The sequence below is a fragment of the Sorex fumeus genome, unplaced genomic scaffold (genome assembly GCF_029834395.1).
Source record: "Sorex fumeus unplaced genomic scaffold, SorFum_2.1 ptg000043l, whole genome shotgun sequence".
NCBI classification, from domain to species: Eukaryota; Metazoa; Chordata; class Mammalia; order Eulipotyphla; family Soricidae; genus Sorex; species Sorex fumeus.
The window spans coordinates 3288918-3303337 of record NW_026606100.1 but is presented as its reverse complement, the minus strand read 5'-3'; the positions used below and the strand labels follow the sequence as shown (position 1 = coordinate 3303337).

General features: G+C 49.5%; 1 protein-coding gene across 1 annotated transcript in view; it reads right to left on the bottom strand.

Moving 5' to 3' along the window:
* The window catches only part of UPB1 (beta-ureidopropionase 1), a 35960-nt gene extending 29032 nt beyond the window's left edge, over positions 1-6928 (bottom strand). The window contains exon 1 of the mRNA XM_056120726.1: positions 6763-6928. Coding sequence (XP_055976701.1) covers positions 6763-6866 — 104 coding nt within the window. The 5' untranslated portion in view covers positions 6867-6928. The remainder of the gene's footprint in view (positions 1-6762) is intronic.
* Positions 6929-14420: the final 7492 nt, after the last annotated feature.

Sequence of the window (14420 nt, the reverse complement as noted above, 5' to 3'; positions counted from 1 at the left end):
ATGAAAAACCAGTGGTCTGAGAGGAGTGTCAGAGCACGGAGAGCAGGACAGAGGGACTGCAGCCCTCAGCATGGAGGATGACAGGCTCCTGGTGACACTCCCCCCTTCCCCCAACCCAGAGTCCCTCTGGCGGGGGCAGAGGCTCAGCTCCATGCGGAGTAGGCTGGCCTTTGGTCTAGACACCCACGCTGCTGGCCTGTGGCTGATTAACAAGGCAAGTGGACCATTATTGGGAAACCCTCCCACCAAAGTGATCATAGACCAGGCGGCAGGCCCGTCCCTGTGGTGCTCTGCCGTGAGGCAAGTCCCACATGGGCCTGGCACGGGCCGGGCTCCTGGCCAGGAAGGCCTTACCATGTAGGGACACAGCAGTTATGAAATCCCCAGAGAACACATCAAAGACTAACCTGACAGCCATTATCTAATAATAATATTTCTCTCCTACTTCAAATCACTTTCTTAAAGACGTTTCTTTCAAAAATCACAGCCCTGTCAGCCCAAGCCCCCTGTTGCCGCCCCCTGCCAGGAGCTTCTCCGGAGCCAGCGCTGACAGCTCCGCGTTCAGTTCCGCCCCTGACAATCAGCCTCCTTTGCAGTAGCAGGGCTCCGTTCCCGCAGCGGGTTAGAAATAGCAGCAGTGCCCACACCTCGCCTCCCAGCCGGCGCTCCCACCCTCGGTGAAGCCCACCCACCCCCTCCCGGCCCCAGGGTCCCACTCAGCCCCAGCGCAGGGCTCCATGGGGAGCCAGGACAAAGGAAGCTCTGCGTGTCTCTCCCCTGAGGCCCGGGGACCAGGAGCCAGACTGTCCTTTTGGTTGGGGTGGGGGTGTGTGTGACAGGTCTGCCATTGTGGCTGTGCGGTCACCCAGATGGGGTCCCTGGTCACTGTTTCTGCCGTCTCTGCCCATCGCTCCTCTCTGCCATCGGCCCCCCTCCCTGTCAGCCCCAAGAGAGGCTCCTTCTAGTCCCTCACCCTTAGTTCCCTGAGGACCCTCATTCGCCAATACTGGGCTACTCTGCCGTCACAGACGGTCACTCCCGGGGCTCTGCTTCTACTCAATACTCATCCCCATCTTTTCTTTGGCCTTTGCCTGATGTCCAGCCAGGCAATCTTTATTGCTTCTTCTTTTCTTTTCTTTTATTTTTGCTTTTTGGGTCACACCTGGCGATGCACAGGGGTTACGCCTGGCTCATGCACTCAGAATTACTCCTGGCAGTGCTCAGGGGACCATATGGGATGCTGGGAATTGAACCCAGGTAGGCGCCACGTGCAAGGCAAACGCCCTACCCGCTGTGCTATCACTCCAGCCTTATTTTTAAAAATTTATTTAGTTTTCTTTTTGTTTGTTTGTTTGGGGCCACACCTGCAGAGCTCAGGCACTGCTCTTGGAGGTGCTTGGAGGACCATACGGGATGCAGGGTAGGCTGCGTGCAAGGGGAGAACCCTACCCACTGTACTATCACTCTGGTCCTGACTGCTTCTTTTTATATTTTAATTCTGGGAGTCTTCTGGGTTACACCCGACACTGTTCAAAGGCAATTTCTGATTCTGTGCTCGGGAGTGACCTCTGGCCACGCTTGGGAGAGACCAGATGGTGTTGGGGATCAAACTGGGTAAGCTCTATTCAAGGCAAACACCTTAAGCCTTATACTAGCTCTCTGCCCCCATCACTACTTCTGGACCCATTTCTTACTGAACCCATGTGCCCACCCTCGGGTGCCATCCCATGAACAAGTGCTGTGCCCACCAAGAGTGATGTGTGGGGCACAGTGGCAAAGCCCAGGCGGGGCACTTGGAGAGTGCCAGCGGATGGATCTCTATCTCACCAAGGGGCGCGGGGGGGGGGGGGGGGGGAGGGGGCGACATCTGCTGACAGCCACCCTCCCTTGGTCCCCTTCCTGGGCTTCCAACCTTTCTGGCCCTCCCTAGTCCCTGGCCCTCCCTGGTCCCTGGCCCTCCCCTCTCATGACTCACATCCAGCATTGGGCAGGAAGCCAATCACTTCCCAAACTGGCCTGGCCTGGCCCCCAAGGGCCCCGCCTCTCCTACCTGGGGTCAAGGCAGACCTTGCCTCAGCGGCATCTTCCTGCCTCTTCAGCTTCATCTTTCCCTTCTTAATGGCTCCTTACCATCAGCATTTTAAATAATTAAACCTGAGCTTTGTTACACAGATGTATGGGGGGGGGGGGGAGAAGAAAAATCAAACAGTGGAAAAGGAGATCAGATGAAAAATGAGTTCCCCTCTCCATCCAAGCCCTGACCTCGAACTGGAAATTCTTGACAATATTTTAGGCATCTTTCCAGTGGTTTTCTATTTGTGGTGTGTGTGTGTGTGTGTGTGTGTGTGTGTGTGTGTGTGTGTGTGTGTGTGATGTACAGTGGCATTCTACTGTGGATCCCATCCTCCACTTGCCTTTTCACCAAACGATATACCTGCCATGACTATCTCCCCGCCTCCCATCCCAGTACTAACCAGGCCCGACTCTCTTAGCTTCCGAGATCACACAAGATCAGGTGCATTCGGGGTGGTACGGCTGCAGAGTCTCCATCTTCTACAGACTTTCCTACCCACCCCCGAAACTGCTGGTGTCTTTCCCATGGAATAAAACAGAAAGAAGAAAATGCCAAAGGGGCCGGGGCTGCAGCTCAACGGAGAAGCACGTGCCTGTGTCTAGGGCCCAGGATTCCGTCCCTGACCGTCCCCCTGAGCCCCAGGTAAGGTGAGACGCAAGCAACACAGTCACCTGGGATTCTCCCACTTGCTTTCTCTCCTCTCCCCTTCCCTGGCAGCCTCATCTGCCACGTGCTCCCCAGACCCCTGTTCCCGGTCCACATGCCACATCTGCCTTCTGGATGCTGATGTCCCAGGACTCTGTGTCTGCTCCTCCCCCTGGCATCCCAGTGCCTCTGACACTGTGTCCCTGTCTCACCCCACCCCCATCCTGCCACCTTTGCTCTTTTTCTCCTCTGCCTGCAGCCTCACCTCTGGAGTCTTACACAGTCTCGGCTCTCTCTGATCCTTACCACCCAGGTTCTCCAGAATAAAGCCAGGCTCTTCCTCCCTGCATCCCTTCATCATCTCCAGGACATCTCCAGGCTGAGCCCAGCCAAGATCCCCTCCTACAGGGCCCTGCAGTGGGCCACAGTGCCCTCCTCCAGCTCCATTCATATTCTAGTATCTGGAACCTTAGAGTGGGACCTCACTTCCAAAACAGGATCTTTATAGAGGTACATATTGATCTCAGAAACAGGCTCTTCTGAATGGTCCCAGTGAGCCCTCAACCTACTGACACCAGTTCTTTGAAGAGGTGCCCAGAGGAGAGACACAGAGAGGAGAAAGCAGCTGGAGATTGAGGTGGGCACTGGGGCCACGCAGGCACAAGCCCCGGGATGCCAGGAGCCACGAGGAACAGAGTCAGGGAAGGATTCTTCTCCCAGAGTCTTTGGAGGGGGGCAGTGGTCCCGGGGACACTTCGATTTTGTACACCTGCTCTCAGAAGTGTGAACATGCACTCCCTTTGGCTGACATCCTCCAGGTTGCAGTGATATATTACAGTGCCTTAGTCAACCAAGACCTCCAGCCCTCAACTCCTCGGGCCCGTCCAGAGCTGGTGCCCAGCAGAAGAGTATACCAGCCCATCCAGGGGCAAGCCAGAAACCTGCACAATCTCTGCCTTGTCTATTACCTGCCTGCTGGCGTTTCACTTGCCCTTTTCAAATGATTCCAAACTTCCTGCTGCCACGAGGTTAGAGACCCACCGCCACAGCCTGGTGGACAGAGCATCTGGGGTCCACGCAGGCCGCTTCTGCCTCCTCTCACAGTTTCCATCCCCCATGGCCTCCCAATGGCCACATGCCCTGGTGTCTGGGCCTTGCCTGCGGTGCTGGAGCCCTTCCTGTCTCTAACTTTCCTTCCACTTCAGCTCCAGTTCTTTGCCCCTGAGAAGCTTCCCGACCTGTCTCCACCCCAGCCTGTAAACTCTCCCTGTTTAGTTCTCCCTGCATTTATCAGTTACAACACAGGATAGCCACCAAAAGGCAGAAAGCTCCTCAAGGGCAAGAAATGGGGCTTACTCAAGCTGTCTACTCCAGGTACCGGGGACAAAAACAAGCCATGGATGTTTGTGAAGTGAGTAATGGTTTGCTCACAATGTAAGCACTGTTCTTAAGGGGCTTCCATTTGTCTGCCATAGGCAAGGGCTGTAGATCTTTCAGTTAAATATTTACTGAGCACTTCCTATTGAGTCCTTGGGAGAGGTAGTCGTGTGCAGTGGGTATCTCAGGAGGGTCAGAGGACTCAGGGTCTCCTCTCAGCTGTGCAAGTGAGGCTGGGGAGGGAGCAGGAGTTTAAAGGTTTTCAGAAGGTTAATGATTTCCCATCTTCTGCTTGCAATCCTCATCACAGCCAAGTCCCACCCAATCACGAGTAACAAGGAGATATAGAGGTTTTTACCTTGTAGGTAAAACATGGAAGGGCTCAGTGCGGATTGAGGGAGAACTAAGACAAAGACAAAGGAGGGATGGGGGATCTAGCTGAGAGGTAAAAGAACGTGTTATTTTTGTGTGAGGTCCTGAGTTAATCCCCAGCACCACACACACATCCCTAAGAAAAAGGACGAGGAAAAGGAGGACAAAGAGAGGGACTCAGTCACCGGGAGTCAATACAAGGGCCTCATCAGTCACTGGCTCATGGATGTGGGCGCCCATTTCACTCCCATTATAATCCCTTTCCACCAGAAGCAATCCAAATGCTTAACAGTCCCTTTGCACGGTATCCTTACCCAAATCTCTTGAATGTGCACTAGCCAATTGGATAATTGGAAAACCTTTTTTCTCCTTTCCTAAGTGTCTTGTGTTTTACCCCCAGGTGGTTTGTTTTTGTTTTTTGCTTTTTGGGTCACACCTGGCGATGCACAGGGGTTACTCCTGGCTCTGCACTCAGGAGTTACTCCTGGAGGTACTCAGGGGACTATATGGGATGCTGGGAATCGAACCCGGGTCGGCCACGTGCAAGGCAAACGCCCTACCCGCTGTGCTATCTCTCCAGCCCCTACCCCCAGGTGTTTTACCTCTCCTTTAACCCCATGAGTTCTCTTTCACAGAGAATATGCCGACTGCACCCGGAAAAAAAAACCAACCCCCCCAAACCAAACACAACCTATTTCCATCCCTAGAAATTGTAGCCTGAAATATCTTTTGCTTAAAGGCCCCTTTTGGGAGTCTTTACTTGAAGATGATTCCTGCCCCTCCACCCCCAACCAAGGATTAGCCTTGTCAGGTACAGTGGGAAGTAGTAGCCCAGTAAGCACGCACATCACTGGGGCCTGGACATCACTCACTTTGGATATGCCTCTTTGGGGTATGGAGAGCTCTTTTTTTCCTGGGGGAGTCCGTTTTTCAGCAATATTTGGGAGGAACTCAAGGACTACTGCCAGCAATACTTGGCCAACCAGGCTGAATAGATCAACTCTGCTGCTCAGCCTGGCAGTGTTTGGAAGGCCATGGGACGTCAGGGTTTGGACTCTGATTCCCGTGCATGCAAGGTCTATGTCCCTGACCACTGAGCTACCTCTCCAGCCCCTCGGCCCCTCAAGAGAACTCTCCTGAACAAAGCTTTAAGCCACTCTCATGCCCAGAGACATCTGTTCTGCCTTCACCATGCACTAGTAGCACAGACAATCTGGGATCTGAGGTCTGACCTCTGGGCAGAAACTCCAGAGCAGTAGTTGGCTCATCCAATCAAAACCACTGAACTCCATGGGAGTTGATCAAGCTCCTGCCTCAAGGTCATTGCCACCAAGCCAGGTCATTGCCACGAAGAGCCCATAAATAAATCAGTTTGTGAAAAGACATTTAGCCAGGAGCTACTTTCAATTCTCAAGCTGGAGGGGTCTCTGAGCTTTTGTTTTAGTCACACCCAAAGGTACTCATGGCTTTCTCCTAACTGTATTCAGGGATCACTCCTGGCGGGGCTTAGGGATCATATGGGGTAGTAGGGATCAAACCCAGGTCAGGTGCAAGACTCTAGCAGCTCTAGCTGCTGTACTATCACTCCAGCTGCCGTCCTTCAAGAGTTTTAAGCAAAGGAGCAACATGATGTTTTACACTGGGGAAACATCTCAAGAAAGATGAAGCATCAGAGTGGAAGTGTTGTCCTCCACCTCTGCTCACCCGGGGTTGAACCATGCACTGTGCTCAGAAACTCTGGGTATGTCACAGCACTAGTTGGGGTGGGCAAGAGTTAGAGAAGTAACCAACTCCTGGGTAACTTCACAGTAGGGAAAGCTCCTTGGTCAGCCAGATTTTGCAGCTTCTCTCCCCAAGGGGCTCCCAGAGCCTGAATGTCTGCAGGAAGGAGGGTTGGGTCTGGACAATCAGTTGACAACCCCCACTCCCCTTTCCTCTGACCTGGGCTCTGGCAGACATGCACCTGGGGTACAGGCAAGAGGTAAGGAGTTGGTTGGGCACAGAGAAAGCTTCGACCTTTCCAGAAGGGTTCTTGCTCTTCTGGCTCCAGACAACTGGGGAAGTGTGTTAAGGTCTCCAGGGCCCATGCAAGCCCTGGTGACCTTAGGGCCAGACCACCTACATTTCCTATACTTTCTAGTTCTCCAACTGAAGACTGCATCACCGCTCCCTCCAAAGTTATTCAAATCCAGAAGCCCTTCCCCTGGTCCCCCAGTCCCGTACTCATGGGGTCCCTATAGGGCTTCTCCCCCTTCCCACCTTCTCCCCGCCTCCCCAGCCGCAGGGTCCCAGACCTGGTCTCCTTGCCATAGAGAATGCGCTTCACCTCCTGCAAGTCTGAGGCCGGCAGGTGCTTTTCCAAGCACTGCTCCAGCGACTCCCATTCTGACCCGGCCATGGCGAGAGTTCGCAAGCGCGCCCTCGTCCAGACCCCAAATACCTGCCCTTTGCACCACCGCTGGGGTAGCAGCAGGAGGGGGGCGGTGGCGGGTTCTGCGCACGCGCCCTTTTTCTGCTCCCCCGGGGAGCGCGACCCGCCTCCTCCTCGCGCCCGGAGGGCCCTGGACTTCGCTGTGGGCCAGTCCCGACCTCTCACTCCCCCTGCCCCCCACCCCCCGCACGCACCGGAGCGCGCTCCCTCCCAACCCCCGGGCTCTGGCCCCGGGAGCCCCGCGTGCGACTCCCGGGGATGTTTGCGCTTCTTTTTTTTTTTTTTTTTTTTAGCTTTTTGGGTCACACCCGGCGATGTGTTACTCCTGGCTCATGCACTCCGGAACTACTCCTGGCGGTGCTCAGGGGACCATATGGGATGCTGAGAATCGAACCTAGGTCAGCTGCTTTCAAGGCAAACGCCCTACCCGCTGTGCTATTGCTCCAGCCCCATGTTTGCGCTTCTTTATTCGAGCCCCTCCTCTCCTCTGCCCCCGACGGGGCGAGAGCAACACCCGAGGGCTTCCTCCGGCACTGGTCGGTGGTTTGAGGCCCGAAGCGGAATGCAATAACCCTCCCGTCAATAACCCGCTTCCCGATGCTCGCCAATCCGTGGGGGTCGCGCCCAGCCTGGCCCTGGGGAGTTCAAGGTTTGCATGGGCCCTGGTGACCGTAATACACTTCCCCAGCTGTCTGGAGCCAAAAGAGTGAAAAAGAGGAGGCAGACATGGGCTCAGTGTCAGGGTCCTAAGAGCAGGTGGTGCACCAGCGACTTCCTGCGCCCAGCCCCTTGTTTCCGACCCTTGGTCACCGCCCGGGAGCCAGCTTAGAGTCATGACCTCACGCCCCCATTGCAAATTTCGGGGTCAGTTGTCCGAACAGCGCCGACGAGGAAGCTTGAACGAAAGCCCCTGCCCGTGTTGTGGACCTGAAACTAATGCTGCAAATTGCTGGGTCCCTCCGCTCCCGGGGTTTCCTCTCAGCCTTCCCGCGTGCGGTGGGTGTCTCTTAAGTGCAGTTCCCTGGGAGAGAGGCTCTTTAGGCTGGACCCGAGATGGTCGCGAGGGGCCTCTCCTACAACTGCAAGCCCCCAGTCCTGCAGCTGCACCCGGCGTGGTGCTACGCGGGTCTGCGAGGTGCAACCTCGCCCCCGCCGCCACAACCTCCGCCACTTTTCAGCTCTGCAGAGATCAGGACGGGAAGGCATTGCCAAGAAACAAACGGTCCCCAGTCCATTCTTTTTTTTTTTTCTTTTTTTAAAATTTATTTTTGGCTTTTTGGGTCACACCCGGCGATGCATAGGGATTCCTCCTGACTCTGCACTCAGGAATTAGTCCTGGCGGTGCTCGGGGACCATATGGGATGCTGGGGACAGAACCCCAGAGGGTGCGCGTGCAAGGCAAACGCCCTTCCCGCTCACTGTACTATAGCTCCAGCCCGCTCCCCCCGACAGCCCTCCCCCCGCGCCCCCTCCCAGTTCATTCTTATCCTAAAGCAAACCCGCGACCTCGGGAAAGTTATTCAGACGCCCCGGACTTCTGTTGCTTTATCTGTAAACTAGAAATATCTCTAGCGAGCAAGGCTGTTGAAAAGTAAGATAAACACAAAGAAAGCGAAAATGAGGTGCCATACTTTAAATATTTTATGGGTAAGCCTTCAGCACGTCTTGGTCATTGTTTTGAGCTAAGTTAACTGACAGTTTCTAGTATCTGATGGAGCCGCCCGTTCAAGAATGCGACTTTAGCAGAAGGCTTTTTTGTCGCACAAGGCACCGAGATAAGAACAATACACAAACGAGAAAGATCGAGTTCTTTCGCTCCCCGCCCTCCCCGGGGTTTAAGGTACTAACAAACCTGTAAACACAGCAGATTTAAATAATTGCATGTGGGGAAAAAAAAATACCCCAAACCAAACAAAACGCATTCAATACGCTCCGGAGCTCAGGGGAAGGGGGTGATTTCTGCCTTTGAAAGGAAAACCATTGACGGCCTCTTCCTGCCTACTCAAAATGCCTCCAGGGGAATTAAAACCCTCTTTCTCAGGCCTTATCTTCCAGCGCTATTTCCTATTTTAGCTAATGACCTCACTGCCCACTCATTCGCCAAGCCTTTGAAGGGAGTCATCGCCAACTCCTCCATGTTCCTTCTTTCCGCCATACAATGAAGCATCAAATTCTGCTAAATTTATCTCCTGGGTTTTGTTAAAAATCCTTCCGCCTCCCACCCCCAACCTGCAAGAATATCATCTTCCGGTTGTATTGTTGTCGCTCTTCTAACTTATCTACCTCCAGCGTTTTCCCATAGTTGTCTTTCTAAAAGCTGATATGTTACTGTGCAAAGCTTCTTGCTGGCCAGTGTTCTGTCTTCCGTTTGGTGGACGCCTACAGGCCTTTCAAGCATTGCCTCCTATTGTAGTCTTTTCAGTAGCCACAGGAAAATTTAGATGATGGATACCTCTCTTGCAGCATATGTCAAGTAATATTTTGTAATTATTCCTGAGCTCGAGGCAGGAACTGGGTCTGGTCTACTGTTGTCTCTACAGGACTTTGGCACTCATAAATGACTGTGGAAGAAATTGATTCTGATGGGCGAGAGGATTCATTAAAGTGACATTTGGTTTAGACCTTGCAGCAGAAGTAGAAACTATAATCCGAGGTAAATTGTGTAATCTATCTTTTCCTATTGTTGGGTGTCCTGTCCTTCATAATAAGTCATTAGAAACCACCAAATACGAAATGCTAATTTGAGAAGGAATTAAAAACAAACAAACAAACAAACCCTTGTATTTTTATGTTTGCCTAGCTTTTTTCCTACTCTTAAAAGGTCACTTCACCAAATCCTTTGGTGGTGAGCATTTAAAAAGGACTTTAAACTTTGCCCTAGTTTCTTTTTAATATATTCAGTCAAACCCCCCAGGTTTAAACTGTGTATAAACACACTCCAGTGAAAGACTCTTCCTTGTTTGGAAGCCCTACTTCTTCTGAGAACTTGGTGTGATTTCGGGGTGTGTGATCCTTCGGTGTGCGGATAACACCCCACGCACCCTAGGTAGGGGAGTATCCTAGAAGAATGGGAATCGCGGCTACTGATGTCAGTGGGGCTGCCAAATGACCTATGTGAAGAGGAGAGAGGCAGTAGACTTGAGAAGGGGTTCCGCCTTTTTCTCTCTATGCACCTCCACGGCCTGGGAATGTCTGGGGAAATCTAGGACTGTGAGCCTTGCTCCTTGCAGGGAAGAAAAGTCAGTCCTGGCCTTGACCCGCTTACTTGGTCTAGTCAGCTGGCAAATTTATAACCCTCTCCTTCCAATACTCAGTTTTCTTTGTACTCTGGTCACGGAGTGCCAAGAAGTTCAAGTTATTGAATGACTACAACCATAGTAGATATTAAAGTGAGGGATCTATCTCAGGGGCCGCTTCATACAGCCAGCTCTGTCTACTGACAAATTGTCTGTTTAATATGTTGTGTTTATTTATTTCTGATTCCCCTCCTGGTCTATATTCCTTTGGTTTAGGAGTTTGTTGGGGTCCTTGAACTTAACATTTTTGAGTTATAGGTAATTTATATCAGACTGAATTTTCAGAAATGACCTGACTACAGGTCCCAGAGAATGGCCTACTCATATTTTGAAAAACTTTTAGAGTTAACAGAAAGTCACTCAATCAGGTGTCCAAATAAATCATGCAATGAGAAGACTATAGCTTTCAGTTAATTTATTGATACCACTTCTTAATTTATAAAGTTAAAGATCTTGGACTAATTCTGATAAAGTCTATGATTTCAGGGGCTGGAGCAATAGCACAACGGGTAGGGTGTTTGCCTTGCATGGGTCAACCAGGGTTTGATTCCCAGTATCCCATATGGTCCCCTGAGCACCGCCAGGATTAATTCCTGAGTGCAGAGCCAGGAGTAACCCCTGTGCATCGCCAGGTGTGACCCAAAAAGCCAAAAAAAAAAAAAAAGTCTATGATTTCAGCATCCCTGGTTTTGTAGTAACTGTTTTCAGTGAGATTTTTGTTTTAAATCTGGATGACATCCTAATGCCTGAAAACATCCTTGCTGTTTGGAGGTGGGATTGGGTCCCCCTTGTGTCAGAGTTCTTCGGGTACAGTGGGAACTGTTCTGCACTCGATATCCAAGACCTTGGGTTCAGACGTGGCTCTACACATTTTAATTTATTTTTATTTGTTTTTAACTTTTTAATTGAATCATTGTGAGATAGACCCTTACAAAGCTGTTCATGATTAGGTTTCAGTCATACAGTACTCCAACACCCATCCCTCCACCAGATAGTCTGATGCCATGAAATACGCCATTTCCTAACACCAGCGTACCCAGTTTCCCTCCCATCACCCCCCAAGCCCTGCCTGCCTCTATGGCAGGCATTTTAGCCATGAAAGAAGTCATGACTTTTCTGGGTCTCTGTTTCTTCTTCTATAAATGAGGACTATAACATCCCAAGTTATTATTTTTTGAATGAATCACATTAGCTAAATTGATTTTTTTTTTTTAGGTCTTAGGTTTTTGGGCCACATAAACCCCTGAGCATCTCAAGCTCAGGGATTACTCCTGGCTCTGCACTCAGGAATTACTCCTGGTGGTTCTCAGGGGACCATATGGGATGCTGGGGATTAAACCCAGGTAGGCTGTGTGCAAGGCAAGTGCTTTACCTGCTGTACTATCTTTCTGGCTCCTAAATTGAAATATTAAAAATAAACTACATAGTGTTAGCCTACAAGTTTTGTTTGTTTTGACCACAGAGAGTATCTCGTCCGCACGGCAGAGCCTGGCAAGCTACCCGTGACGTATTCAATATGCCAAACACAGTAACAACAAGTCTCACAATGGAGACGTTACTGGGCCCACTCGAGCAAATCCATGAACAACGGGAGGACAGTGACAGTGACAGTGATAGTGACAGACCACACCTGGTGCTTGGGGGTTTCTTCCAGCCTGATTAGGTGCCAGCGGGGTACTCTTGATGGTGTACAGGAAATCATGTAGAGCCAAGGATTCAACCTGGACCTCCCAAGTGCAAAACTCACAGCCCTTTGAGTCATATCTCCAGCTCCAGTTATATTTCTTTTTCCCCCCCCCAGTTTCTGGGCCACACCTAGTGGTGCTCAGGGCTTACTCCTGGCTTTGTGCTCAGGGTTCATTCTTTGTGGGCCTTAAGGGACCAAGTGGAATGCTGGGTATCAAACCAAGGTTGTCCACATGCAAAACTAGTGTTTTACCTGCTGTGCTATCTCTCCAGACCTTTCCCCTCCAGGTATTATTTTTAATTGAGGAAAAGGTATTTGGATATAATATTCCTATGAGAAATTATAACTACATTATTCTTAATATACTGGATAGTTACCTTTGAGTTATTTTTCCAGTGGTGATAAGGCTTTTGTATCAAGTAATTTGCACTTTTTCCATCAATTCTTCTAATCATAAATAGCATGCATTTGAAAGATGAGTTTTTCTTTTTTGTTTGTTTTTTTTGTTTTTTTGGGTGACACCTGGCGATGCACAGTGGTTACTCCTGGCTCTGCACTCAGGAATTACTCCTGGCGGTAGCTCAGGGGACTGTATGGGATGCTGGGAATTGAACCTGGGTCAGCTGTGTGCAAGGCAAACGCCCTACCCGCTGTGCTATCACTCCAGCCCCGAAAGATGAGTTTTTCAAGAAGGTGATAGTCTGATGCCATGAAATAAAACAAAGCTAACTAGCGTAAGCTAAATATTACCCATGATTAATTACTAGTTTGTCTGATATTTTGGTCTAGCTAAGTATAGACGTGTATATACTTTTTAGGAGTGCAAAATTCCAATTTAAATTTTGAGAACCCAGGGCTGGAGCGATAGCACAGCGGGTAGGACGTTTGCCTTGCACGTGGCCAACCTGGGTTCGATTCCCAGCATCCCATATGGTCCCCTGAGCACCGCCAGGGGTAACTCCTGAGCGCAGAGCCAGGAGTGACCCCTGTGCATTGCCGGGTGTGACTCAAAAAGAAAAAAAAATTTTGAGAACTCAAATTGCATGAAGAATCAATCTGGTACATCAATCTTCACCTTTATCTCCTTAATCCAAGACAATTGCCTAAGTGAGCACTAGGCTTAGCAACAATACATACGGTATTTAGGGATTTTGGTTGTCTTTAGTCCAATGGAGACGTTACTGGGCCCGCTCGAGCAAATCGACGATCAACGGGAGGGCCTTTACCTTTACCTAGTTCAATGTGAATCAACAGAATGCTGTCCTTGCTAACAAAGCTGACAAAGTTTTAGCTGTTATGAGATGAATAATGGCCATAACATGAGGTAAGTGACTGTTCCACTCTGTCTTATGTTGACCAGACCATATTTGAAACTTCTCTACATCTGGGCTCTATCTGATGCAAATAGTTATTTTAGATACATGCAGAAAAAAAGAGAATGATAGTGAAAATACCAACACCAATAAACAGCAGCAAAAACAACAAATAATTAAAGGCACTGGAAACATTCATCCAGCAAAATAAAGCAAACAAACTCGGGAAAGATATTGCTTTATTAAGATATCTGGAGGGGACCATGAACAAGGAATTTATATTTGATTTTATGGCCTGAATAAGAGAAGTTGAGTCAATGTATAGAAACTCAGGGAGGTATATTTTAGTCTCAAAGGGTATTTCAAATATGAAATAGGGACTGCAGATATAGCTATCCTTGACTCTACAAGACCTAAGTGCATGCTTTGCAAACAGGAGGAGCTGGTTTACTCCCTGGCATCTCATGGTCCTGAGCATCACCGGAAGTGATCCCAGAACACAGAACTAGGAGTAGTGCAAAATCTCATGAGTGCTGCTGGATGTGGCCCCTAAGTCCTCAAACTAAATAAATACAAAGATGAAATAGCCTACTTTTGGAAATTAGTCTCAAGTCTATTTGAATACCCTTAGATCTCTGTTTATTAGGGTGTTCAAATGCAGACTAGATGACCACTTGGTGGGAGTATTGTAGAAGAAAGTCAATCACTTGGGTCCTTGAACCAGATTTGCCATGTTTTGTGCATATTGATCTTACACGCACAAAAATATCATAGGTTTATCATATGCAAAGAACCATAAATGGACCTTATAAAGACTGACAACTTGGCACCTGAAATAAAAATCAAGAAGTGTCATCATACTGAAGAACCAGGTGATGGGAAGTTGTTGTTATTATTATTATTAGTAGTAGCAGCAGTATTTTGTTTTGCCTTGTATTGGTTGGTTTTAAAGGTAAAGGATCCATTTTGCTAGTATGTGTAGACTGAAAATCTGGGACCTAATGGTACCAGAATCAGTTTTGGTCCCAGAATCAGAGGATAAATCAACTATCTTGTAATGAACAATTTCAACTTTGAGATGATTGTATCTAGGGTCCAAATTAAGGAAAACCATCATTGTATGGAAATCGAGAGGCCGAGCTAGTATACAGGTGTGTATACAGGGCTGAAAGAAGTATATAGAATAATTGGATATTTGTTAAGTTAGGCCAAATAGACTTGTGTT